The sequence below is a fragment of the Halichoerus grypus genome, chromosome 10, assembly GCF_964656455.1.
Source record: "Halichoerus grypus chromosome 10, mHalGry1.hap1.1, whole genome shotgun sequence".
NCBI lineage: Eukaryota > Metazoa > Chordata > Mammalia > Carnivora > Phocidae > Halichoerus > Halichoerus grypus.
The window spans coordinates 58,975,287-59,001,675 of NC_135721.1; the positions used below are offsets into that span (position 1 = coordinate 58,975,287).

Consider the following 26,389-nt stretch of genomic DNA (forward strand, 5'->3'; position numbering starts at 1 on the left):
GTTGTGAGATCAGGCCCCATGTCATTGGGCTCTGTGCTCATAGGGGAGTGTGCTTGAGATTCTGTCCCTCTCCCTCTCCAACCCCACTCACGCTCTCTCTCTCTAAAATAAATAAATAAATCTTTTAAAATCATAAGGAAAATACATTTACAGTATGCTGTTGTATTTATTGGGGAAAAAAATCTGCCTTTAAGTGAATCTGTGTAGTTCAAACCTGTGTTATTCAAGGGTCAATTATACTCTTAGCCAAGAACTTCTGTCAATGATTTTTTTTATAAAGAATAAACTAGCTGTTTATGAAATATTTTATGTATAAATACAACTGAGATAAATATAAATATATTTTTTAAAGAAGGAAAACTTTTATTTTTTTAAACAGACCAAGACCTATGATTCTGTTACAGATAAATTTATGGATTTCTCCTTCGAAAAGGTAATCATTTTTTTCATATATAATTTACATTGTTTTCTTTCTTCCATGTTACCTAATTTTATAGTTATACTTTGTCAAAATGAAAATATACCTTTTTTTCTTTGCCTCTTAAAGACACACAGTGCGTATATGCTGTTTTACAAACGCATGGAACCAGAGGAAGAAAATGGCAAAGAATTCAAATTTGATGTTTCGTCAGAGTTACTAGAGGTATAAGTTAATTTAACTTCAGCAATTTAAAAACATGTTAAGTATTAATGCAAGTAATAGGACTACTGGAGCAGGCTATAGCAACATTAGGATTTATAATCCCGGGTAGACCTTAACACTACTTATAAATGGTCTTGGTAATACTGACATAGGACAGGTGCATGTAAAGTGAGAAAATAATTATTAGTAAGATTAAAGAAAAATAAGTAACATGGTTGATGCAAGCTCATTAAGTAACTTGTATGTATGGTAATGTTCTTGGATTGGGTGATGGATGTTCCTTCTTTGCTTCATGTTACATAGAAATGTACCATGTATTTGAAATGCATTTAAAATATGTATTAAATATTTCAAAATGTGTCTTGTTTATAGTAATTAGGCTTTCTTTGTTTCATGACGTAGTAAGTGATAATGTTACTTTAATGTGTTAAGAACTATAAAATGTATTCACAACTCAGTGTGTGTTGTATCAGTGTTATAAACTGAGCCAAAATGTAAATCTTCAGAAAGGTGTACCTGATAAAAATTTACTCTTTCATCTAGATAGTTCAGCTTTTACTATCTAATTGATTGATATTTGCACTGTTGTCATCGAGTCTTAAAACTGAGTGGATTTTGGTCCCCCAAAAAATACTCTTAACTGGTATCTTGACTCCCTAGAATGTTACTGATAAAATATGATAAAATTTAAAAAAATTTTTAATTTATTTAAAAATAACAAAATTAAGCCCATGACATGCTAATATAATATTTTTTATATCATTTTATGAAAAAAATTTTCAGAACAAAACCATTCAGGAGAAAAGTGGCCATTTTATATGCTTGCAAATCTTTTTAATATCTGATTTAATAGATGACAGCTGGAGTCTCATAATTTTTGCATTTGCTCTGTTGTGATTTCATTCATTATTTAGCCTCCATTGTTGCTCAGGAGAGAATGAGAGTAAAAACGGGCAAATAGCCTCATCCTATTACTAAAGAAATGGTTTTGATATTATATATACCCTAAAATGGTCATGGGTATCCCCCACAGGTCTCTGAACCATTCTTTCAGAACCACTGATTTATATGTGACAAAAGGGAATCCCGGATATTTGCTCTACTACAACAAGAAAAACACATTGTACTACATTAGAATATTCTTTTTTGTTTGTTTTAAAAAAGGTATTTATTTGTCAGAGAGAGTGCAGAAGCAGGGGGAGCGGCAGGGAGAGGGAGAAGCAGGCTCCCTGCTGAGCAAGGAGCCTGATGTGGGGCTCGATCCCAGGACCCTGGGATCATGACCTGAGCTGAAGGCAGATGCTTAACCAACTGAGCCACCCAAGCGTCCCTAGAATATTCTTGATTGCAGACCTAAACCAACTGTTTTTTTTCCTATCATTGTTTTAGCTTATTAATTGAAAAATTAATTTGCATATACATTTTACTAAAAATACTAAAGTATGATAATACTGTTATTTAATATTAACATAGATTTTAGGTATAAACTGGAATTTGGTCCTTTAGATTTGTACAGTTAAAATATAGCTAGTAGCAGACTTTCCCAAAGAGTAAATAGGAAATTTAGAACCATAAAATTATTTTTAAAGATTTTATTTATTGATTGATTTTATAGAGGTGGGGCAGATGGAGAGGGAGAGAGAATCGCAAGTAGACTGCCCGCTGAGCATGCCCCACTCAGGGCTTGATCTCCCGACCACAAGATTATGACCCGAGCCGAAATCAAGAGTTGCATGCTTAACCCACTGAGCCACCCATGCATCCCAGAACCATAAAATTTATTAAGTAAACAAACATTATAAATTGTAATGACTGTTGCGGATAAAACAAAATGCTCAGAAAGGGTAGTTGATTGGAATTTCTGGGGAAAGTGATTAGGAAATACTTCAGATTAAACTCAAACTAAGACATGAAAGTTAGTGAAGACTTAATCATGTGAAGAATACTCCAGGCAAAGAGAGTATTATGTACAACTTCCTTTAGTAAAGACATAGCATATTGGCATGTTTTAGAAGCTGAAAGATGACCTCTGAGGCTGTGATTAGTAAGTGCAAAGATACGTAGCCCAAAATGAAGTTGAAGAGGTATATAGAGAATACCTGTAGTGCAGTAATTTCACACTTAGACACACCCACATGGCTCCACATATGTTGTATTGATAAAATATAAAAAGGATTGTCAAAAAACAAGATGAATATTAGAAATAAAAACGATGAGTCTGGTGGGAACCACAGGACTACCATACCAGGCTTTAGGCCAAAATCAGACAATTGTGGTGGAGAGTTCTTGAGAGGTAAAGGGGATAAAAATTATGACACAGATCTGGAGCTGAGCTCATGGCTAGAAGTAAGAAGCTTGGAATGGAGCTTCATTGCTATGAAAAAGCTCTGATGGGTGAAGGCTCTCAAACCCTTCTTGAGGCTACAGCTTTGTAGAAGGCAGTGTGCATAGAAATGCTAGAGGACCAAGAACTCTGAAGCAGTCTGTTGAGTGACTAGGTCTGTACCAATGTGGAGCAGGAACCCTAAAACATGGTTGTAAGACCTGGTACTGGGCTGGAGTAGTGGGCTGGGAGGCAAGGAGAGTTAGTTGAAAATCTTTAGGAGGAATAAACACAGGCCGTAATATCAATAATCAACATAAATTCATTCCAGATAAAAATAATTTTATGGAACGAATACTAACTTAGAGCATGTTTAGGGTACAGAGAGCTAAAAGAACACAAAAACTAAAGTCAGCAGAGCAGTTATATAAGGCTCATGTTAGAAATAATCATTGTTGGGGCTCCTGGGTGGCTCAGTCATTAAGCGTCTGCCTTCGGCTCAGGTCATGATCCCAGGGTCCTGGGATCAAGCCCCGCGTTGGGCTCCCTGCTCAGCAGGAAGCCTGCTTCTCCCTCTCCCACTCCCCCTGTTTATGTCCTTCTCTTGCTGTGTCTTGTCTCTGTCAAATAAATAAAATCTTAAAAAAAAAAAAAAAAGAAATAATCATTGTTCATAATTGTTACAGAATAAACAAGGAGGGGTGCCTCAGTCGGTTTAGCATCTGCCTTCGGCTCAGGTCATGATCCTGGAGTCCCAGGATCAAGCCCCGCATCAGGCTCCCCACTCATCGGGGAGTCTGCTTCTTCCTCTGACCCTCCCTCCCTCATGCTCTCTCTCACCCTCTCTCAAATAAATAAATAAAATCTTAAAAAAAAAAAAAAAAAGAATAAATAAGGAAATCACCTGACTTAGGTCTGCCAATCTGAATTGTTTTTATTTTGCCAGTTTTTGAACATAAACCTTTCTCATAACCTGTTTTTATCAACATGGAACACAACATAATTTTATTCATTTATATATTTGCTCTTTAGACAGATGGGATTTCAGAGTTCTTTCAAAATCTTTATAATTGTATTTTTAAAGAACTGTGATTGTTTGAGGTAGCCAGATACAAAATGATAAATTGGAGCAGGCTTAGTAACTATTTTCATATTCCACATACCTGAAAAAAAATCAACATGAATTTTAAGTGCCTGTATTTTTTGTTTTTCTGTTTCCTTTAGAGCAGATCTTTTTTTGTCTTAAAAAAAATACTGGTAAAATGTAATTAAGCAAATGCTTTTGATATCTCATGTTACCATTTTCTTTTTCTTCAGTGGATTTGGCATGATAACATGCAGTTTCTTCAAGACAAAAACATTTTTGAACATACATATTTTGGGTAAGTTTGGTAAACTTAGTAGTAGATTTTTTGTTACACATTTAAAACAAACCTTATTCTGTAAGAAATGTAACTTACTATTTTTAAATTCTAGGTTTATGTGGCAGTTATGTAGTTGTATTCCCAGTACATTACCAGATCCTAAAGCTGTGTCCCTAATGACAGCAAAGGTAATATATAAGCCTTAGATAGTTTTTTTCAAAATTGACTACTTTAAAATAATTAAAAATTTTTTGCTTAATGTTTTCTTACAGTTAAGCACCTCCTTTGTCCTAGAGACGTTTATACATTCAAAAGAAAAGGTATGTGTTTTGTTTTGTAGATTTTTATGTCATTTATCAGATAGCTTTTGGTTTTCTTTATCTTTAGCTCAGAAGTCCATGCCTTAAATGACTTCTTTCTTTTTTTTTTTTTAGCCCACAATGCTTCAGTGGATTGAACTGTTGACCAAACAATTTAATAATAGTCAAGCAGCTTGTGAGGTGAGGTGAAATAATTCAACAAATAATGCATAGCTTAAGATGCAGTTTTTTGTTTTATTTTCTTTTATTCTTAGATGTTACAGCAAAATTACTGTATTATAAATTATAGGGATCCCAGTGTAAATTGTTACCCAAAATACTTAACAGCCAAAAAGGTTATAATTTATGTCATATCCATTACACTGATGAAATAATTGATTTTTAAGTTACTTAAGTCCTTGGGTGCCTCCCCCCAATCTATTAGAAGGAAAAATATAGAAAGTTCAAAAGACTGTATCACATATTTCTTAACTAATTTTGAATGTTATCAGAAAATACTTGAAAATGGGTATCTTCCTCCTCCAAGATAAAAATGCATATATCCCAGTATATCAGTTTATGTCCAGTTTTATCTTCTATATTATGTTCTAATACATCCCTATAATAATTTATCCCTAAGGATAATCTGCTCACAGGTGATGGTCACTTAACCCCTGTTGCCACCTTAACATCATTTATCATTTTTTGATTAGCTTCCAAAGTGTGGTATAAGCCTTTCTAAAAATGCAAATCTTAAAAGTTTCCAGAGGTGGGAGATAACATAGTGTGCAGTAGATGAAGTTAGTTGAAGATTTTTTTTCTTACACAGAATGTTATCTGATTATGCCTTGGAGCAATGGAATTAGAGAATCTGATTATTGTAGATTTCAAACACAAGGCTATAATTTTTTAAAACTTTGTAATGAACATTTCAAAACAAGCATTAAAGTAGGAAGATAAGGAACTCTCAGGTACCTATCACCCACTTTCAACAAACAGTAACATTGTTTTGTCTTAATCTGTTGCTGTCCGCCATGCCTGTTTTCAGCAAACCCAAATAGCATATCATACATCCATAAATACTGAATATGTGTCTCTAATAAATGAGAACTTTAAAAATATATATATATATAAAACCATGATTTTAAAAGATTATAATTTATGTCATTGTAAAATTAGAAGTGGTTCCTTAATATCATCCACTACTCATTTTGTGTTCACTTTTCTCTAATTGCCTAAAAAATATTTTTTTTCAGTTGGCTTCTTTGAATTAGTATTCAGACAAGGACCACATTTTGCTTTTGTCTTGTAAATCAACTTTCATCTATAACAGTTACTTTTTTTCCTCTCTTTGCTACTTTGTCATTTGGTCTGCAGAATTCTCCACATGATTGCTTTGACTGATTATATCCTCCTGGTGTTAGTTAACAAGTTCCTCTATTCCCCTCCCCCTTTGTGATTTTTTTTTAAAGCTCTTTGATAGATCCAGAATATTGATTAGGTTAACATTTGTTTTTTGTTTGCTTTTGTTTATAAAGTTGCCACTTCAGTTTTTGTTTGTTTTTACTAAGGATTGGCCTCCAGAACTCTCTCAAGGAGTTAAAATTCTCTACAGTTGTCAATAATTATGTATATGCACACAGACAGTAAAATTCAATATAGGAGTTAAATATGTGATTAAGAGATATCTTGAAATCAATAGGAAATTGTTTTAGCATAAAGAAGGGTGTTTTTTGGGGCACCTGGGTGGCTTAGTGGGTTAAGCATCTGACTCTTGATTTCAGCTCAGGTCTTGATGTCATGGTTGTGAGATAGAGCCCTGCATCAGGCTCTGCACTGGGTGTGGAGCCTGCTTAAGATTCTCGCTCTCCCTCCTGCCTCTCCCCCATTGTTCTCTCTCTCTCAAAAAAAAAAATGGGGGGAGGTATGTTTTGTGTTACCAAGAGAGCATAATTTCTTTATAAACAGAAAATAAATCATACTCAGATCATATATTAATAGAAACAAAAGGTTCTGCAGTATAGTATCTATGAGGACTAAGAGGAAAATAGTATTCCATTTTATAATGTTAATGCAGTGCAGGTTGCCATCATGCAAGTTTACACTGTGATGTAAATGGCGTTCATGGAATTCTGTAATGAGATGACCCTGATTATGACTTTAGGCATTTTAGAGTTTCATACCTTTTTTTTTTTTTTTTTAAGATTGATTTATTTACTTTAGAGAGAGAGCATGTGCATGAGCAGGGGGAGGGACAGAGGGAAAGAGAGAATCTAAAGCAGACTCCCCACTGGCCGTGGAGCCCAACATGGGGCTCTATCCCATGACCCTGAGATCATGACCTGAGCCAAAACCAAGAGTCAGATGCTTAACCAACTGAGACACCCAGGCACCCCTAGAGTTTTAGACTTTCTAACAATGGAAGAATCTGTTTGGTAAGAACTTAAAATAATTCAAACATAGACTAGAAGTAAAATCCTTGTGTGATTTTTTTGTTTTTTAATCCAACAAGTATTGGTTGAAGGTTAATATCACATATTTTTTTACAGTGGTTTTTGGACCGTATGGCTGATGATGACTGGTGGCCAATGCAGATACTAATTAAGTGCCCTAATCAGATTGTGAGACAGGTAAGAAAATACTTATTTGAAAAAGAAAGTGGCTTTCAAGTTAATAATTCTAAATTTGCCTGTGAATGTATTTTAACCCAGCATTGAGGGTAGTTTTGAAAAGATCGACCTCTTACCGTAAGAATCACTTTGCTATCGTTTCATCAGCTTCTTCTAGCAAATCAACTATCTTTCCAAGCAAGTAATTAAAATTGTTAACATTTCCTGGTTATAGGAAGATAGCTACAAGTGCCTATTCTTTCAGATCCTATTATCTCTGCTTTATGAGTTGTACTGATTCTTTTTCAGAATCTTAGATATTCTAACCATGGTAGGGTACTCTAATGGCCTTGAAAGTTAAATGAACAGTATATAACATTTCTGTGAAAGATTCTGAATTGTCACATGAATCAATTTGTTTTCCTTAAATCACTGGAAAAATTAGACAAGAAAAATATGAATATTATTTTATATTCACTTAGGACACAGAACCAAAAATTTAATCTGAAAAGATCACTTTTCAGTTATTACTGAGATATAACCCATACACCATAATAATTCATCAAAACCATACAGAGTGTAAAATTTAGTGGTTTTTAGTATATCCCCAAACTAATTTTATAACACTGTTAAGAGAAATGCCATACCTATTAATAGTCACTCCCAGTTTTATCCTGTCCCTTCTTTCCAGCCACTAATGGCAGCCACTAATCTACTTTTTGTCTCTATGGAAGGGCGCCTAGATGACTCAGTTTGTTAAGCATCTGCCTTCGGCTCAGGTCATGATCCCAGGGTCCTGGAATCAAGTTCCCTGCTTAGCGGGGAGTCTGCTTGTCCTGAGAGCTTGGGCTCTCTCTCGCTTGCTGTCTCTCAAAAAAATTAAATCTTTTTGAAAAATGATAAATGGAGTGACACGGTGTGTGATCTTTTGTGATCGGCTTCTCTGAGCAGTATTTTCATGGTTTTCCATGTTGTAGTATGTATCTGTTCTTCCTTTCTTTTTATTGCTAAAATAAATTCCATTGAATGGATATAGCAAATGTTGTTTATCCATTCAGCAGTCGATAAACATTTGGGATGTTTTCACTTTTTGACTATTTTGAATAATGCTGCTATGAACATTTGTGCACAAATACTTGTGTGGGCATATGTTTTCTGTTCTTTTTGTTATTTTACCTAGGAGTAGAAGTCCTGAGTCATATAGTCACTCCAGGTTTAACATTTTAGGAACACCAAACTTTTTCATGGCATCTCCACCAGTTTACATCCTCACCAGCAATCTATGAGGGTTCCTATTTTCACTACATCTTCGTTAGCATTTGTTACTGTGTTTTTGACTTTAGCTATGCTAATGAATTGGAAGTAGTATGTCATTGTGGTTTTGGTTTGCATTTCCCTAATAACTAATGATGGTGAACATCTTTCATTTGCTTACTGGCCATTTGTGTATCTTACTTAGAGAATCCCCAACCCTTTTTAATCCGTGTTTCTTTCAGATAAACTTAAATCCTATTTCCTTCTCCAAGTCATTGATTTCTGGCAGAAGATAATCTGTGAAATGGGTGGCAGAGAATTTTGAAACATGTTAATTTTTCAGTATCTTTGTTACCTTTGTTCAGGCTCTTAGGTTGTTATAACTTTTCATTTACAGATGTTTCAGCGTTTATGTATCCATGTGATTCAGAGACTCAGACCTGTGCATGCTCATCTTTATCTACAGCCAGGAATGGAAGACGGGTAAGAAATAACTTTTGAGCATTTTAAGCTTTTTAATGAGCTGCCTAGAGTATTTCAGATACCCACATTGAAATATTTAGGTTCAGGGCACCTGGGTGGCTCGGTTAAGCAGCTGCCTTCCGCTCAGGTCATGATCCCAAGGTCCTGGGATCAAGCCCTGCGTCAGGCTCCTTGCTCAGCGGGGAGTCTGCTTCTCCCTCACCCTCTGCCCCTCCTGCCCTGCTCGTGCTCGCTCTCAAATAAATAAATAAACTTAAAAAAAAAAAAAAGAAATATTTAGGTTCTTTTATTTAAAAATCTGTAATAATACAAGTCAAGAAGAGGAAATAGTATTGTTTTATTTTTAATTAAGTGCATCTTCAAAATCCTCTACAAATAACTTCATGACTTAGTCTTTTTGTTTGGATTGATTTAGCCAGACACCATAATTGGAATCCACCTACTTATTGCAGTTGGTATTCACTATTACAAAGATGAAAGAGCTAAATTTAGGTTTTTAAAAATATTTCTCCTCCCAGAATATCTATCCCCAGACTTTATACTATCTCTAAGATACATTAAATTGTGTCTTCAGGTCGGATGATATGGATGCCTCGGTAGAAGATATTGGTGGTCGTTCATGTGTCACTCGATTTGTGAGAACTCTGTTATTAATTATGGAACATGGTGTAAAACCTCACAGTAAACATCTTACAGAGTATTTTGCCTTCCTTTATGAATTTGCCAAAATGGGTGAAGAAGAGGTAAGGCTGTATCTTGTTTATTTCTGGGATTATGTACCTATTTTCAGTATTTAAAACTTAATTGTTTTTATTTTGTATTTTTAAATCAATGTTTTTATTTTTAGAGCCAGTTTTTGCTTTCATTGCAAGCCATATCTACAATGGTACATTTTTACATGGGAACCAAAGGGCCTGAAAATGTAAGTACAGTTCTTTCTCATATTGGGGATTTAGGGGGCCATGTTTTCAAGTTTGTATCATGGAAGGTCATTAGATATTAGAATGCTTTGAAGTCCCTTCTAGCCCTGAGATTGGATAATTTTAAGGGTCTGAGTTTGGTTGGTATTTTTAATGGGTATAGCAAGAGAAGAAATAATCAGATGATAAATATCACTGGCAAGGCCCTGGAACAAAGCAAATGAATTTAGGCAAAATGGCCACCACCTACTTAGGGGTCATATCAGTAGCATGTTGTTTCAGTGAACATTTTTGTTGGCCATATTTTTAAACCCTTGCTTTTGAGTTTCTCAGAGTCTTCCAAAAATTTAAGTAGCTTGGTCTATTCATAATATTAAAGCATAACATGAACTTTGTGTTGTCTATAATGACCACATTGGCTTATGCTCCATTTATACTATCTTATTTAACCCTATTGCAACCTTAAGATGTAAGTACTATTGTTACCTCCATTTTACAGATCAGGAACTTGAGGCATAAAGAAGTTAACTTGTTTTAGATCACAGTGAGTTGGGTTTTGATTTTTGGTCAGATTCCTGAGCTAAGCTGTTAACCGTTACACTGTAATGCTTCTCAGAATATGCACTTTTAATGTCTCATTCCTGCCTATATGGCTACCTGTTTAGACTGCTTTTCTTTTGCTTTGTTAAATCATAAAATCATTTCAGTCTCTTGAATTTCAAAGCAATGGAAGTCTTTGGAAGACTTGCTATTTGGATTATCTGAACACTGGAAATTAAGGATTCTTTAATTTTTGTAACTGGCATTTTTATTAAATAGAAAATACTGTTTTATCATACTCAGATAAAATTTAATCCTGATTTATCTTCCAAAGGGCTTGCCTATAAGAAGAAAGAAATTACTAAAAGATTTATCCCTGTGAGGTGTAAATAGTTACAGTATTGAGACTCATTGTTCTTTACAGTTCTGCCTGCTATGTCTAAAATTATCCTGAATGTTGTTTAACTTTAAAAGTCAGGGTTAGGCCTTTGAGTGTTTCTCTATGATATATGCTCCTGCCACCATCTACCCTGGGTAGTTTTATAAAACAGTCAAGTTATTTTCTCTCAAGATAATTCAGTTTTACTGTATTAGTTTTAACATTTTGTTCTAGCCTCAAGTTGAAGTGTTGTCAGAGGAAGAGGGGGAAGAAGAGGAGGAGGAAGAAGATATTCTTTCTCTGGCAGAAGAAAAATACAGGCCGGCTGCCCTGGAAAAAATGATAGCTTTAGTTGCTCTGTTGGTTGAACAGTCTCGCTCAGAAAGGTGAAATGTTTCAACATTCAAAATGGTTAAAGCATGTTTGATTTTACTCCTTTTACCAAATTGTTTTACACTGACTTTTGTTACATAATTCCTTTTAAATAATACCACTATTTACAACTCTTGTGGCATAAGTATTTCAGTCCTTTGTATCAGATGACTTTGTACCTCTGAGTCATGTTAGAAATATACGTTGAAGAAATATACAGTAAAATATTTAGCAAAATTATATGTGCATTCATCCTTTAACCTGGCAACGCTATTTCTAGAAATCTGTTCCCCAAACACAGAAAGATGTATATGTAAGGATATTTATTGAAGCATTTAGTTTATAATAGTAAAAGACTGGAAATAGTTAAAAAGAGGGGATTAATTGAAAAAAGCAGGCATCCACTCAATAGAATACTCTATTGCTCAAAAAAAGAAGTATAGAATGTATCTGTACTTCCATGGAGAGAGCTTTAGGATAAATATTACCAAGTAAAAAAAGCAGGGTGGATAAAAGTGTGTATAGTATGGTACCTTTTGAGGAAGGGGAGGTTAGGGCGGTGGGGGGGTGTAGAGATTGAGAGCATGTATACTCAATTTTCATTATTCCTCATTATGGATCTACTGTTTGCAAATTTGCTTACTTGCTGGGATTTATTGCAATCCCCAAATCAGTACTCATGGCTCTTTTACCGTCATTTGTGGACTGCAGGTGTCCATATGCAGAGTGGCAAAAAATTTGAGTTACTGACACATGCCTTCCTTCCCAGCCAAGGTCAAACAGGGTGACTCTGACTTCTTGTTTCACTTCTCATATTGTAAACAAATGTCCTTTTCATCGTTTATGCCATGTTTTTCATGTTCGTGCTTTTTGTTGGTGACTTGGTGTTTAAAATTGCCCCCAAGTATAGTGCTGAGTGCTATCTATAGAGATCTGAGCTCAAGAAGGCCATAATGTGCCTTAACAAGAAAAAGCACGTTAGATAAGCTTCATTCAGGTATGAGTTAATAGTATTATTTGCTGTGACTTCAATGCTAATGAATGAACAATATATATTAAATAAGGTATCTTTAAACAGAAACACACACAAAACAAGGTAATCTATTGATTGGTTGAAGAGAATGTGACCAGAGGCTCACAAGAACCTAACCCTGTATTTCTCTTATGAGCAATGATTCAGTAATCACTAATTCGGTGTTTACAGCATTTTATAGAACATAAGTACTACAAATAGCAAGAATTTACTGTATTTTTTTAAATTGAAGACTAAATCAAAAACTTAAAAAAAAAAAAAGTTTTCCTGTGGTTGGGGGAGGGAAAAACAGACTGCTGGAAAGGAGAAGAATGAAAACTTGACTTTGACTATACATTGTTTTTGTTTTTTAGATTTAACTTGTAATCATGTATATGTTTTATATAATGATAAGTAAGTTAATAAAATGCAATCCCTAAAAATCAAAAGCAGACTGAAATAAATGAATTATATACTGACCTGGTGGCATAGCCTGGAAAGGAATTCACTAAAATGACTTTAGAACACATAATTTAACTATAAATTCCTAGTTGTACATGAAGGACAAAAAGAATTGTAAAATTATCCTAAACTGTTCTACTAAGTATATTGTTCATAGTGTAATTGTGATTAATATCCTGAAACTAGCATATATCATAGAATAAAGCAAATAAGTAACTGTTAATGTCATTAGAAACCAAGATTTTCAGAAAAAGAAAAAAGTACAAATATAAAATTGTAGGTTTTTTATGTAAGTTCTTTAAAACTAAATTTGAATTTGGAAATAGCAGTAGTCTATGGTGTATTTTGTCTTAAGCAAACAAAAAATGTTTTCTCTACTTCCATTTTCTGAAAAGGCTTAGAAATCCTGCCCAACTCAGAATGAGTGAATGCCACTGGCATCTAGATTGTAGTCCCTAGATATCATTTCTTATGGAAGAAAATGGGGGTTCCTTGAAAAAAATGGCCAATTCCAGGTCTTGGGCAAGAAATGAATGGGAAGCCTAGAACACTTCATCATTTTGGAAAGCAGAGGCTATCAAAGACTACTGAGATTATGTTAAAAGGGCAAGAACCAATTTATGAATATTCCTACTGGTCATAGATTGGACAACCTGAGCATCAGTAATAGAATAACTATAAGAGGACTAAAATACATCACAGATATTTAAATCCATGAGTTTGTAATGGTACCTAAAAACAAACAAACAAACTACTTACTGGTAACCTTTGGAGTATATTAGGAAACCAGATCATAATTCTGGAAACTTATTAATAAAGGAATGATAACAAGCATTCATCTTACCAGCAAGAATTATACCTCATGGCAACCAAATGGTACATGAGAGGAAGCTCTCCATCTTGGAGGTGTATGAGCTAATGAACAAGCAGTAATGCTGAAATTAGAGTATCTGTGTTTTGTACCCCAAATGAAGTAATGGTTCTAGGAGATGATCATCATTGACCGGAAATATTACAAAAAGACAACCTTTCATTGTGTGCCTCCTGAAGAAAGTCAATACCACCACCAATAAAGCATGCTTGATTAAGAAGATCAAACCTAGATATGATCAAGTCTCTAGATCTAAACTACCAGTTTATAGGAAATACAAGGACAAAGGAACAGGTTAAAGCAACACCACAAGGATACAATCAGCAAAATGGAAATGTGGGAAATGCTTCAGGATAAACCACCTACTTTCTTCAACTCATAAATTGCAAGATAAAAACAAAATTGGAGGGGAAACCAGTAGTCTGTAAGATATTTAAAAGACATTTCAACCACTTGCAACAGAGGACTTTATTTGGATCATGAGCCAACAAATTATTAAAAATTTTTTTAGACACTTGAGGTAATCATACACTGACTGGATATTATTTGATAGTAAGGAGTTGTGGTTTTATTTTAAGTGTGAATAATGGTAGTGTGGTTATGTTTTTTAAATTTATCTGTTAGAAATAAATACTGAGATTTTTGGATTAAATGATAAAATACCTGGAACTGCTTCAGAACTGTCCACATTGAGTGAGTGGGAAGTACGAATGAAACAAGACTGATCATGAATTAGTAATTTGAAGCTGAATAATGGGATACTTCCATTATCTTGTTATTTTTGTATGTATCTGAAGTTTTCTATAGTAAAGAAATATGTAGAAATTGTAAACTGGTAACTGAAGCTCTTTAGTATTGGAAGTTCATTTTGTTTTGAAGGGTCTCATGTGACAAAAAAACAACAAAACTCAGACCCATCCTAGTGTTTATAATACACAAAAATATTGAGTTAATTAAATGGGAACTAAAGCAGGTTTGGGCTTCCATATATCAATTCTGGAATCTTGAAAAATTGTCTAAAAGATACGTATCTAGCAAGTAAGTTTAGCCAGCAGAAAGTTCAAAAATCATTTTTTTGTGTTGGTGGCTTGGTACAGTTGTAATTGGATTGACAATTTTGATGCATGTCATGATGCAAATAGCTATAAAGTAGCACAGAGGGAAGAAAAACTTATTTCCACTGATGTTTCCTTTCAGGCATTTGACATTATCACAGACTGACATGGCAGCATTAACAGGAGGAAAGGTAATACTTTGTATATTAGAGGATTTGATCATCTCACAAATAATAATGGTTCTTAAATGAACAACTTTTACTTTTAACAGGGATTCCCCTTCTTATTTCAACATATTCGTGATGGCATCAATATAAGACAAACTTGTAATCTGATTTTCAGCCTCTGTCGATACAATAATCGACTAGCAGAACATGTAAGTGCTGAGAAACAGTCTTAAAGCTTTTTGGTAATTTTTAAAAGAATGTTCTGAAATCCTCTTTTTTGTTTTGTTTTGTTTTAGATTGTGTCTATGCTTTTCACATCAATAGCAAAGTTGACTCCTGAGGTATGTACACATTAGTTAATTCATGTTTTTAAGACTACTAGTGCTTTCAAATAAACCTTTCTAATTGTTCTTGAAAAAAATATATCAAGGTTTCTCCCATGACACAGCTTAATTTTTAGTATGTAACTTAAATAAGCTGAATTACTCCTTTATATCTTACTATCATAAATGTAATTTTCGCAATTAAATACAGATTTACATATAAGTTCAACATATTGGAGTGCCACATAGATACTAAACTTTAAAGTTGTTTGATTTGCAGCATATATCATAATTGTGTTCAAGAAAAAAGTAGACTAACCAGATGAAAAAAATGTGGAAATATAATACAGTATTATACAAATGTATTTTTGTAATGGTAATGTTATAGCTTAGCTACATGATACTTTGTCAAATATTAATGTAAACTACACCTTAGAGATCAAGGGATGCTACAAGAAACTTTTAACCTAAATTATTCTATGAATAAGGTTGTCTCATTAATAGAAGTTTTGATTGGTTTTTTCAAATTGATACCCAGAAAAATACATGTTTTCTGTTACATGTGGTGCCTATGCTATTGACTTTTTATCCCAAGTTGATCCTGCTGCTTTATATAGTTCAAGTTTATATGCAGGAGTCCTGAGATCTGCTAACCTAACACAGATTTAAATGTGATGTGTAGAAGAGTTTTACATGTTTCTTTTCTTCTGAAACAGGTGGGTTCAAGTACATTTAAATACGCAGTTATGTATGTGTCTTACAGGCAGCCAATCCTTTCTTTAAATTGTTGACTATGCTAATGGAGTTTGCTGGTGGACCTCCAGGAATGCCTCCCTTTGCATCTTACATTCTACAGAGGATATGGGAGGTAAGTCTTGCAGTAGATGTTTCAGTATTTCTTTTTCTGAGAATTTTATTTTTCTAATAAAGTCATTACCAGTTTAAGTACCAGTTTCTTCTGACTTGGGTAATCCAAAATGAAAGTTTTAGTAGGACACAAGTCAGGGAAGAAGACTTGCTTTAGTTGGGAGGCTTGGGGAGGAGAAAGAATTCTTGTCTTTCGGGACAAGTTTAAACACTGTTGTAGAGTCATAAAAAATCTTTGGCCAGTCGAGGGTTTTCATTCCCTTCCCCTCAGAAAAGAGTGATAGAATCTTAGAAATACAAGCTAAGTGTTTTCAGCAGTTGACAGAAATGGTACAGGAAGTACCAACCACGTCCTTTCCTTCAGAGTAACTGCTGGGGTCATAGAGTTTCTCTTTAGTGAGTGTTAGGAAAACCTGCACTCTAGACCAGGGGTCAGCAAACTTTTTCTCCAGCTGGTCAGTTAGCAAACATTTTAGGTTTTGTGGGCCCTATGATACCTTTGCAACCACTTAACTGCTGTTTTAGCCTAAAACCATCTAGACAATACATAAATGAGGGGGAATGGAACTGGCCTGAAAGCCAAATCTAGATTCCTAAGATTGCTTTATCCCATGAAAAAAATCTCCCCAGCAGTGCAGTTAGTACATTTTATTCTCATGTGCAATAATAGATTGGGCACACAGTAAGAAAAATAAAGATGAGAAACTTCAGAGAATTAGAAGCACTTTTTTTTTTTAAGATTTTATTTATTTATTTGACAGAGACAGCGAGAGAGGGAACACAAGCAGGGGGAGTGAGAGAGGGAGAAGCAGGCTTCCTGCGGAGCAGGGAACCCGATGCGGGGCTCTATCCCAGGACTCTGGGATCATGACCTGAGCCGAAGGCAGATGCTTAACGACTGAGCCACCCAGGCGCCCCTAGAAGCACTATTGGTTCTATGTTAAAGTCCTTGGTTATTTTAATTTTATTTTGTAAACTAATGACAGATATTTCTGAATATTTCCTGTTGATAAATGTAGTTTTTAAAATGGAGAGGAGCACCTGGGTGGCTCAGTTGGTTAAGCATCCAACTCTTGATTTCGGCTCAGGTCATGATCTCACGGCTGTGGGATTGAGCCCCGCATCAGGCTCTGCACTCAGCGTGGAGTCTGCTTAAGATTCTCTCTCTCCCAGTCCTTTTGCCTCTCCCCACCTTAAAAAATTAATTAATTAAAAATAAAAATGTAGAAAAACATGGGCGAAACTTCTCTTAGGCTCTAGTTTTCAAAAAACTCTCTTGGCTAAGTGTTTAATGGCATATACCAAAAGTAAGTAAAAAAGTAACTCCTCAATCAGTTGGTTTTATATTATGTTGTTGTCATTTCATTTTTAGGTAATTGAATACAATCCTTCTCAGTGTTTGGATTGGTTGGCAGTACAGACACCCCGAAATAAACTGGCACACAGCTGGGTCCTACAGAACATGGAAAACTGGGTCGAGAGGTTTCTTTTGGCTCATAATTATCCTAGAGTCAGGACTTGTAAGTCAAATATTCAGAACTTAAACCATTTGTTGTTCCAGGTTTCACTTTTTTGTTTTGTTTTTTAAGGCAATTACAATAATGCCCATTGTTGTACAGTGCAAAGGCTTTTGGAGATATTGTTCTTAAAGGCCGAAGTTACATTAGTATTTGGAAATGGCAGTGTTTTGCAAATATGTACAGTGGTTTGGGTGTTTTAAGGATAGGAAACTGTCCTGTCTTGGGTGACATCACCACCACCGCCGTTTTTGTTTCCTTGCTTGATAGATTACAAAGCATGATCAGCATTAAGTGAAGAGAGTAAAGGATCAGAAAATCCCATCTTAAAAGTAACTTTAAGGCTAAGAGGAAAGTAATAAAAAGGCATAGAACAAATTGAGAGAAAATATTCAATGAAATCATGGGAGTTAAAATGATAAACACCTTTACACAGGCTGGAAGGAAATAAAGATCTTGGAAGACAGATGGACAAATACGAAAAATAGGTATTTTACAGATTAGAAAATTGCTTGTAAATAAATAGAGTATGTTCTCCTTTGATTTCTTTTATTCAAAGAAACAAAAATCAAAGTTGTTATTGTTTTAAATTTCTTTAATCATTAAAATCATTTTTCCTAGCTGTCTGCTGAAAGGGCATAGAATCAGTGATACTACAGTAGCAGCATGCACATCAAATACCCCCAGATGTATGTTTCTAAAGACCATTCTCCAATAAAACAAATAGTAGCTCTTTGAAGAAATGGCTGATTCTAGGTCTTGGGCAGGTAATAATACAAGATGAGCCTGGAGCATCTTGTAGGACCAGAAAGTAAAGAAGTACTCAAAAAACCAAAATGATGGGGCTGTGTCAAAGGGACACACAACCAACCTGAAAGAATTCCCAATGGCTAACGCTGGAACAATAAGAGTAAAAAAATAAACAATATAGTGCTGGATTATACCCCGAAGTATAAAATAAATACCTATGAGTCCATACTGATAAATAAATGATTAAATAAATAAATGGAGAAGAGACAAATATCCTATACAGAAGAATTCTAAATAATTTATGTACATCCACTGTCCAAGGAGGTGGAGCTGAACCTCCTTTCAGGGAGTAGGGAATGGGGAATGTAACTTTTTCTTTCTTTTTTTTTTCAAGTTTTTATTCAAATTCTAGTTAATATACAGCGCATTGTTGGTTTCAGGAGGATTCAGTGATGCATCACGTAAAACACCCATTGTTCATCATATCAAGTGCCCTCCTTAATACCCATCCCCCACAGCCAACCGCCCACACACCTCCCTCCAACACTTCTCAAGTTTTTTCTCTGTGTTTTAAAAGTTTGTTACAGTTTGTGGGTAAAGTAACTTTAGGTGAAGCAGTTGACAGACATTAACTCAGCTAGGTGATTATGGTTAATATCATCACTGATGTGTGTTGATAGCGTGTACCCTTGATACCCTGGATATAATATGATACAAAGAGCACTTTACCTGTATGGTCTTCCTTACAACATCATCTGAGTCTAAAGTGATAAACATCAGACAGGCTCAATTTGAGGGACATTCTTCAAAAATACCTGACCCAAGTACTCCTTTACACTGTCAGGCTTTTCCAAACGCAAGGAGAGTCTGAGAAACTGTCACAGCCAAGAGGAGCTTAAGGAGACATGATGATTAAATGTAATATATCCTAGATGGGATCCTAGAGCCAAAATAAAAGAACATTAATGGGGCGCCTGGGTGGCTCAGTCGGTTAAGCGTCTGCCTTCGGCTCAGGTCATGACCTCAGGGTCCTGGGATTGAGCCCCCGCGTCAGGCTCCCTGCTCAGTGGGGAGCCTGCTTCTCTCTCTCCCTCTGCCCCTCTCCCCACTCATGCTCTCTCTCTGTCTCCTTGTCTCTCAAATAAATAAATAAAATCTTTATAAAAAACAAATATTAAGGCAAAACTAATAAAATCAAAAGTATGGAGTTTAGTTAAAAGTATGTGTCTGTTGTTTCCTTAGTTAAAACAAATGTAGTAATGATAGTTGTTAATAATAGGAGAAAAGGGGAGAAGAGTGTATGGGAACTGTGTCTGTTCTGCCTGTTCTAAAATAAAAAGTTTATTTGGGAAAAACACCTTGTACTGATGGATTGGCATTGGTACTTATAGGCTTGTTTTTCCTGCCAGTTTATGTAACCCCATAGTAATGGGTTATTTGTAAGTGCTGACACGTATGCTGATTGGCATTCATGTCCTGACTTCTGACCATAAAACAATAAAAAATCTATGCTGAACCAAAAAAAAAAAAAAAAAGTTTTTCAGCTGTTACATCTAATATTGATGACAGTATTGAGGATATGGCATTCTCATACATTGCAGTGAAGTTGTAAGTAAATATTACCCTATGAAAGGCAGTTTAGTAATATGTACCGAGATCCTTCAAAATACTTTGCCTTTTTTTAAATTCAGTAATATTATCTCAAGGAATCCAGTGTAAGCAAGTCATCTAATATATGGATGCTTAAATAGCATTATTTATGATTATGAAAAATTAAAAACTGGATGTTCCATTGGGAAATAATTACAGTGAATCATTTAAAAATTAGACTCTGGTAATACGAAAATGTGCTTTTAACATAATGTAACTTGAAAAAACAGCCCAAATATTTGAATAGAATCAATACAACAGTAAGAATTATAGTAACATGTATAGAAGAAAAACTACTGAGAAATACTATTAAATTAAGGAATGCCTTAGAATGTTTAGAGAAAAAAAGAAAAATGGAGACATAAGTGTCTTAAAATAGTTGAACAGTTGCCATATAGAAATAGAGGTAGATTTGTTCTAAGTTCTCTATAGTATAGAACTAAATGAAAGGGATTCTTTAGTCAGCAAGGCAGTTTTTAGTGAGATGGTCTGTTCTTCCATATTGCCTTCCTAGAAGTTGTGTATTTCTCCCAAGCAGAACTTACTTTTTATTTGGAAGCAGATAGCTCTTAAATAAATAGAAGGTTTGGTGTACAATAAAGCAAAACTAAATGGTAATTGTAGAATTTAATTGGGCCTTTGGTAGAGCATTTTAAACCTTTCATTGTGTTAGAAAATTTTTCCTAATAAAATACTGGGATAAAAGTATATAACTTAAACTGAATAAGTTTTTTCTAATCACAAATTACTTTTCTTAATAGCAGCTTATACAAAGATTGGTCAGGATGACCCCTACATGCCAAGTTTTAATATTGGAAACATATACTAAATTGAGCCTAACATATAGGTGAAAAAAATAATGTAGAAATGGAGTGCTGCATGAAGTTTAATTTGAAATCTGTAAAATAGGTTATAATTAATTTTGGAAACCCTAACTTTATTTGCTTTAACAGAACATTGGAAATTATCAAATTATAGGTAGCATAGTGGGAGACAGAATTAGTAGGTGTATTGAAAAGAGTTAAGCTAAGGCATTAGAGGCCTTGAGGAGGCTCTGTGGTGGTTGTTTTTAGGAGCATTAGCTCCTGAATCTGACTATCTGGGTTTCGAGATGTGTAACATGGGTGTAGTCTTTCTGTTTTCGGTCCAAGTGAAAGTGGGGATAATAAAAGTAGAGCCTCCTAAACAAAGTTAGGGTGTTAAATAGTATAAACATTTGATAAATGTTAGCAATTCTTGTTGGATCATTATCATTATTGCCATTGTCGTCACCACCACCACCACCACCATCATCATCATCATCATCATCATTTCCCAGGGCTAAATCTGAGCTCTACCTCTTTATTTGTGTGACTTTGGTCTTTGCTCCTCCAAGATTCATATTTTCCAATGTAACATCACCTATTTCCAGAATGATTTTGAGAATTAAATAATATTTTTGTATGCTTAATAACATTTTTCAGGTATGTTGAAGAAGGGATGCTTTATTTGTGTTCAGAGTCAACCTAGAAGCTTCCAGTTATGGAATGAATAAATCATGGGGATAAAAGATACAGCATAGGGAATACAGGCAATGATATTGTAATAGTATTGTGTGGTGACAGATGGTAGCTACGCTGTGGTGAGCACAGCATAACCTGTAGAGAAGTTGAATCACTATGTTGTACACCTGAGACTAATATAACATTGTGTGTCAACTATACTCGTGAAAAAATTTTAAAAATGCAAATTTAGCCTAGAAGAGCTGTAAAGATTTTTCCACAGTTAATGTTCTGTAATTGGTGCATATATATATAAAATCTTATACGTTACAATGAACTTTAAAATAGAAGATCTCATTCTGTCTTTATAACTTTATATTTTACTGTTAATCTCTAAATTATTACAAAATAACTTACCTTTATTTTGTAAAGAAGAAGAAAAGATTCTAACACATTGAATGATTAGATCACGTCATATAGGCTTAGCTAGGTCTTCTGGCTCCAAATGCTGTGTTCTTCCTGTTAAACCATATTAATTCCAAAGGAGAAATGAAATGATCAAATAAATGGAAAATTCTACATCTGGGGAAAGCTAACAGAGAAGTTTAAAACTGTTTCTATTAATGCAATTATTGTTGCCACTTAAAAAATAACAATGATAGAATGGAAGGCTAATGTTTTCATCATTCCTTGAGATTTTTCTGTGGGGCCAGTGGTAGGGCAGAAAGATATTAAGAAATGTTCATGTCCCTTAATTTTTATTCATTTTAATTTTTAAAGAGAAGAGTGGCTTTGTGTTTAATGACTGCTCTTCAGTCTGTTTTATATCTTGTAAGGATCTGACAGTTTTGTTTTACATTTTATAGCTGCAGCTTATCTTCTGGTGTCCCTTATACCAAGCAATTCATTCCGCCAGATGTTCCGGTCAACAAGGTCTTTGCACATCCCAACCCGTGACCTTCCACTCAGTCCAGACACAACAGTAGTCCTACATCAGGTCTACAACGTGCTCCTTGGTTTGCTCTCAAGAGCCAAACTTTATGTTGATGCTGCTGTTCATGGCACTACAAAGCTAGTGCCCTATTTTAGCTTTATGACTTACTGTTTAATTTCCAAAACTGAGAAGCTGATGTTTTCCACATATTTCATGGATTTGTGGAACCTATTCCAGCCTAAACTTTCTGAGCCAGCAATAGCTACAAATCACAATAAACAGGCTTTGCTTTCATTTTGGTACAATGTGTGTGCTGACTGTCCAGAGAATATCCGCCTTATTGTTCAGAACCCAGTGGTAACCAAGAACATTGCCTTCAATTACATCCTTGCTGACCATGATGATCAGGATGTGGTGCTTTTTAACCGTGGGATGCTGCCAGCCTACTACGGCATTCTGAGGCTCTGCTGTGAACAGTCTCCTGCATTCACACGACAACTCGCTTCTCACCAGAACATCCAATGGGCCTTTAAGAATCTTACACCGCATGCCAGCCAATACCCTGGAGTGAGTAAAATTGATAATTCTATCTGTATCTTCAAATTGATTGGAAATAACATATTTTCCCCCCTTGTGGGAAGTGGTAACAAAATATGGAAGTATAGTCTAACTTGAACTGTTCTTTCTTAAGGACTTAATGTGTATTTGTTTTCTTGAATACATGTATGAAATGCTATATTACTATAAAATTGATAAGTAATATGGGTAATTTTTCTTAGGTTGATGTTGAAATTTTATCTCTAATTGAACTTAGCTATTTTCATTTGTGTTTTTGTAAATGTCTTTTATATGTAACTAATGAAAAAAGTGAGCTTTGTGGTACAGTTTTAGGGAAGTATTTACTGTTTAGATATTTATCGTTAAGATCTACATGCTGTTCTAAGCTGTGAGCTAGAAAATATTTTTATCTTAGCTATAGTATTCCCTAGTGTTTTTTTCCTCACACTACATTCAGGTGAATGAAATGGATAAGGGGTCTATCAGGATACAAATATATGCGGTCTAAATCTGATTCCTTTTTTTCTGCAGACTATTTGTAGGTTTCATATTAAAACTTTCTCCCTTCGTTTATGGCTGTCATTCCTGGATATTTCTTTTCACTGTTGCTTCTTAACTCTCTGTTGTAAACTGAAGATTACACCAAGAGGATGTAAATCTAGGAAAGGGGTTGGGAAGAGAGTGCAGAACTATTTTAACCTAGAGGCTACAAACTGCTTGTTTGAGAAGTTTTTGGCTAAATGGGAGATGGTGGGAGTGGAGCTTTTTCAAGACATACAACATTAAGAGTTTAATCAGATGAACATGATGAAGAATATTTTAATTATTGGTATCCTTGAATTGTGTACAGTACTTTTTTCCTGTTGAAGAAAGAACCTTTCCAGGGCACCTGGGTAGCTCAGTCTCGGTTAAGTGTCTGCCTTCAGCTCAGGTCATGATCTCAGGGTCCTGGGCTCGAGTCCCGCATCGGGCTCCCTGCTCAGCAGGGAGCCTGCTTCTCCTGCTCCCCCTGCCTGTGTGCTCTCTTTCTGTCAAGTAAATAAATCTTAAAAAAAAAAAAAAAGAAAAGAAAGGACCTTTCCTTCAGATACGATGTAGTAAATTGTTCTCTCCCAGAAAGAATAACCTAATTTCCAGCCAGGAAATTTAGAATGCCTAGAATAGAGGAAAGAAAATGAGTATATTAAGTACCAAAAGATGTTCAAAGCCAAGGCTATAAGACAGAAGGAAACAAATGTGAGAGTCTGCCTGACCTCGAAGGAGTCAGGATTTATCAAGATTTTTCAAGATTCAGTGGATTTTCTTTATCACATTCACATAAATAATATTTGACTTACTAAACATGATGTCCATGGTATACCTTTGGTGAATGTTGGGGGAGTTAGAATATTTATCTGATAATGTGGTTTCCTGACATCAATAAAATATAACATCTTTTATTGTAGAGCTTAACTATTGGAGATTTTCATGAAAATGGTGCTTAAATCAATTTTTGCCATGAAAATCACAGAGTTGGGGGTTTTCAGTTCATTGATAAGTATGCCCACATGCCCATGCTAAATGAGTTTATAAACCCACGGTTAGCGATTTTACTTAAATATTAGTTCCCATGTTTCATCCATCAGATAACTTGAACTAACCATTCATCAGTCCAGAAAGAGCATTCCAAATGTTGGCACAAAGGGTTTTCTCAGAAACGGTATTAATTCAAATGTAAATGAGGGCTGTAAAATTTTGTGAGGAGGAAGTTGATTTCTCATTAAACAGGGCAAAGGATTGGTGTAGCATATCTGGACACCCATTTGAAGTTACAAGTCTAGTGCTTTAATAAATAGTATTAAGACTAAAAATGAACCCTAAAAATGAGTCTTCCTGAAAATTTGATTATTTACTTTTAGTGAATAATATATTAAATTTTTAAAATAGAATCTATTGCTAATTTTGTAACTATTATTGAATGGTAGTGTAATCTAATTTCATATGTATAATTTTAAGAGCTGGCTAGTGGGCATAACATTCAAAAATGAGAAGCAAACATTCTAAAATGTTGTAGGGTTAAAAGATCACCATGATGCTTATTTGCCCTTTTTAGGCAGTAGAAGAACTATTTAACCTGATGCAGCTGTTTATAGCTCAAAGGCCAGATATGAGAGAAGAAGAATTAGAAGATATTAAACAGTTTAAGAAAACAACCATAAGTTGTTACTTACGTTGCTTAGATGGCCGCTCCTGCTGGACTACTTTAATAAGGTAAAAAGATGTTTTCTGGTGTTTTTTTAATTTGTTTTGTTTTTCCAGGTGAGGGAATGGGGACCATCCTTTTGACACTTAAAGAGTTATAGTTAAATTATTTATAACTGAAAGTTTACCAGTTCTTTAAGGTGATTAGGGAAGCATTTTTGCATTGAGTCACCTTGGAAGGATTTATCTTTTAAAAATTAACAAGCTACTTTTGAACAGCTTTTGTTTTCAAGGTTTGGTTTTGGATTGTTTATATGTGTTTTATCAGTGTCATAGAATCAGAATTGGAAGGAATCTTAATGTACAGTCTTACATCTAAGGCTTGAATCCTCGTCTCTCTTGTGATTCATCCTGTCTTATGCTTGGACAGTTCAGTTCTAGAGGCCTCCAGGAACAACTTTCTCCATCTTTGGATGAGACTTACTATTAATATGTTTTTCATTCTATTTAGCCCAGATTTACCTGTCTTTTTTTAACTGTAGGAATTAGCCAAAATAACAAAACATCATCTTTATAATTGTTCAGAGCTACAGAAGTTATTGAATGGCTATAAAGGAACTCTACAACAAATTACACATAATTCCCTTTAACTGTGGAAATAAAGACCAGGTTAATTTCTTAAAGTGCTTCTATATATTACATCTAAGACTTGCAGGTAATGTCCTTTATTAGGCACACATTTTTTGGCAGTACTTCCTTGAAAATAATAGTATTTTATGCTTAACCCAAGATAAGATTATTTCAGGTTATCTTCTTCAGAAAACTTTCAAATTTGAATCTTTATTAGTACACAAAATGAATTAACTATGCTTTTGCCAGGACTCCAAAGGAATTCTTTTAAAATTTTGGCATTAATTTTGAATACATTGTTTCCAAGGTTTACTACTTAAAGCTTATTCTAAAAAAAAAAGACTTTGAGCTTTCTTAATTCTTTTTTAAAAAAAGGAAAGACAACGTCTAACTGAAGTAGAAAGATTCCAGTTGTACTAATATAGCAGTGGTTTCCAGTACCTAATAATGAAATTAAGTCTAATAACAAGAGCAATACAACTACTTTTGATAATTATCACATAAATTATTTTCAAGACCTTTTAAAATGTATTTAATGTTTTTCCCCTCATGTTTCTCTTTCTTCCCAAGAACCAGCTGACAAGTGCTTGGATAGTATAAGTGTATTTTATTATTATCCAGAGCTTAACATAATCTAGAAGATAAACCCATTATGAAAATAAGCATTGTTTATACAGAAAGTTTAAAAATATTCCTATGATACCTCTCTTCCACCATTGAATTGTTGACTAGATACTAGCAGACA

At 34.6% G+C, this 26,389-nt stretch overlaps 1 protein-coding gene across 9 annotated transcripts in view; it reads left to right on the forward strand.

The window, feature by feature from the left end:
- Window positions 1-26,389, forward strand: part of USP34 (ubiquitin specific peptidase 34) — a 256,698-nt gene that overhangs the window by 211,742 nt on the left and 18,567 nt on the right. For all 9 annotated transcript variants that reach the window (XR_013441778.1, XR_013441777.1, XM_036083556.2 and 6 more), the window contains 18 exons: window positions 380-433; window positions 548-643; window positions 4,284-4,348; window positions 4,443-4,518; window positions 4,603-4,650; window positions 4,765-4,830; window positions 7,179-7,259; window positions 8,890-8,975; window positions 9,550-9,718; window positions 9,823-9,897; window positions 11,049-11,200; window positions 14,729-14,777; window positions 14,858-14,962; window positions 15,050-15,094; window positions 15,840-15,944; window positions 17,316-17,463; window positions 22,208-22,842; window positions 24,926-25,083. Coding sequence is in view for 7 of the 9 variants with exons in the window: in XM_036083556.2 (XP_035939449.2) it covers window positions 380-433; window positions 548-643; window positions 4,284-4,348; window positions 4,443-4,518; window positions 4,603-4,650; window positions 4,765-4,830; window positions 7,179-7,259; window positions 8,890-8,975; window positions 9,550-9,718; window positions 9,823-9,897; window positions 11,049-11,200; window positions 14,729-14,777; window positions 14,858-14,962; window positions 15,050-15,094; window positions 15,840-15,944; window positions 17,316-17,463; window positions 22,208-22,842; window positions 24,926-25,083 (2,213 nt within the window). In the remaining 2 variants the exon portion in view is untranslated. The remainder of the gene's footprint in view (window positions 1-379; window positions 434-547; window positions 644-4,283; window positions 4,349-4,442; window positions 4,519-4,602; window positions 4,651-4,764; window positions 4,831-7,178; window positions 7,260-8,889; window positions 8,976-9,549; window positions 9,719-9,822; window positions 9,898-11,048; window positions 11,201-14,728; window positions 14,778-14,857; window positions 14,963-15,049; window positions 15,095-15,839; window positions 15,945-17,315; window positions 17,464-22,207; window positions 22,843-24,925; window positions 25,084-26,389) is intronic.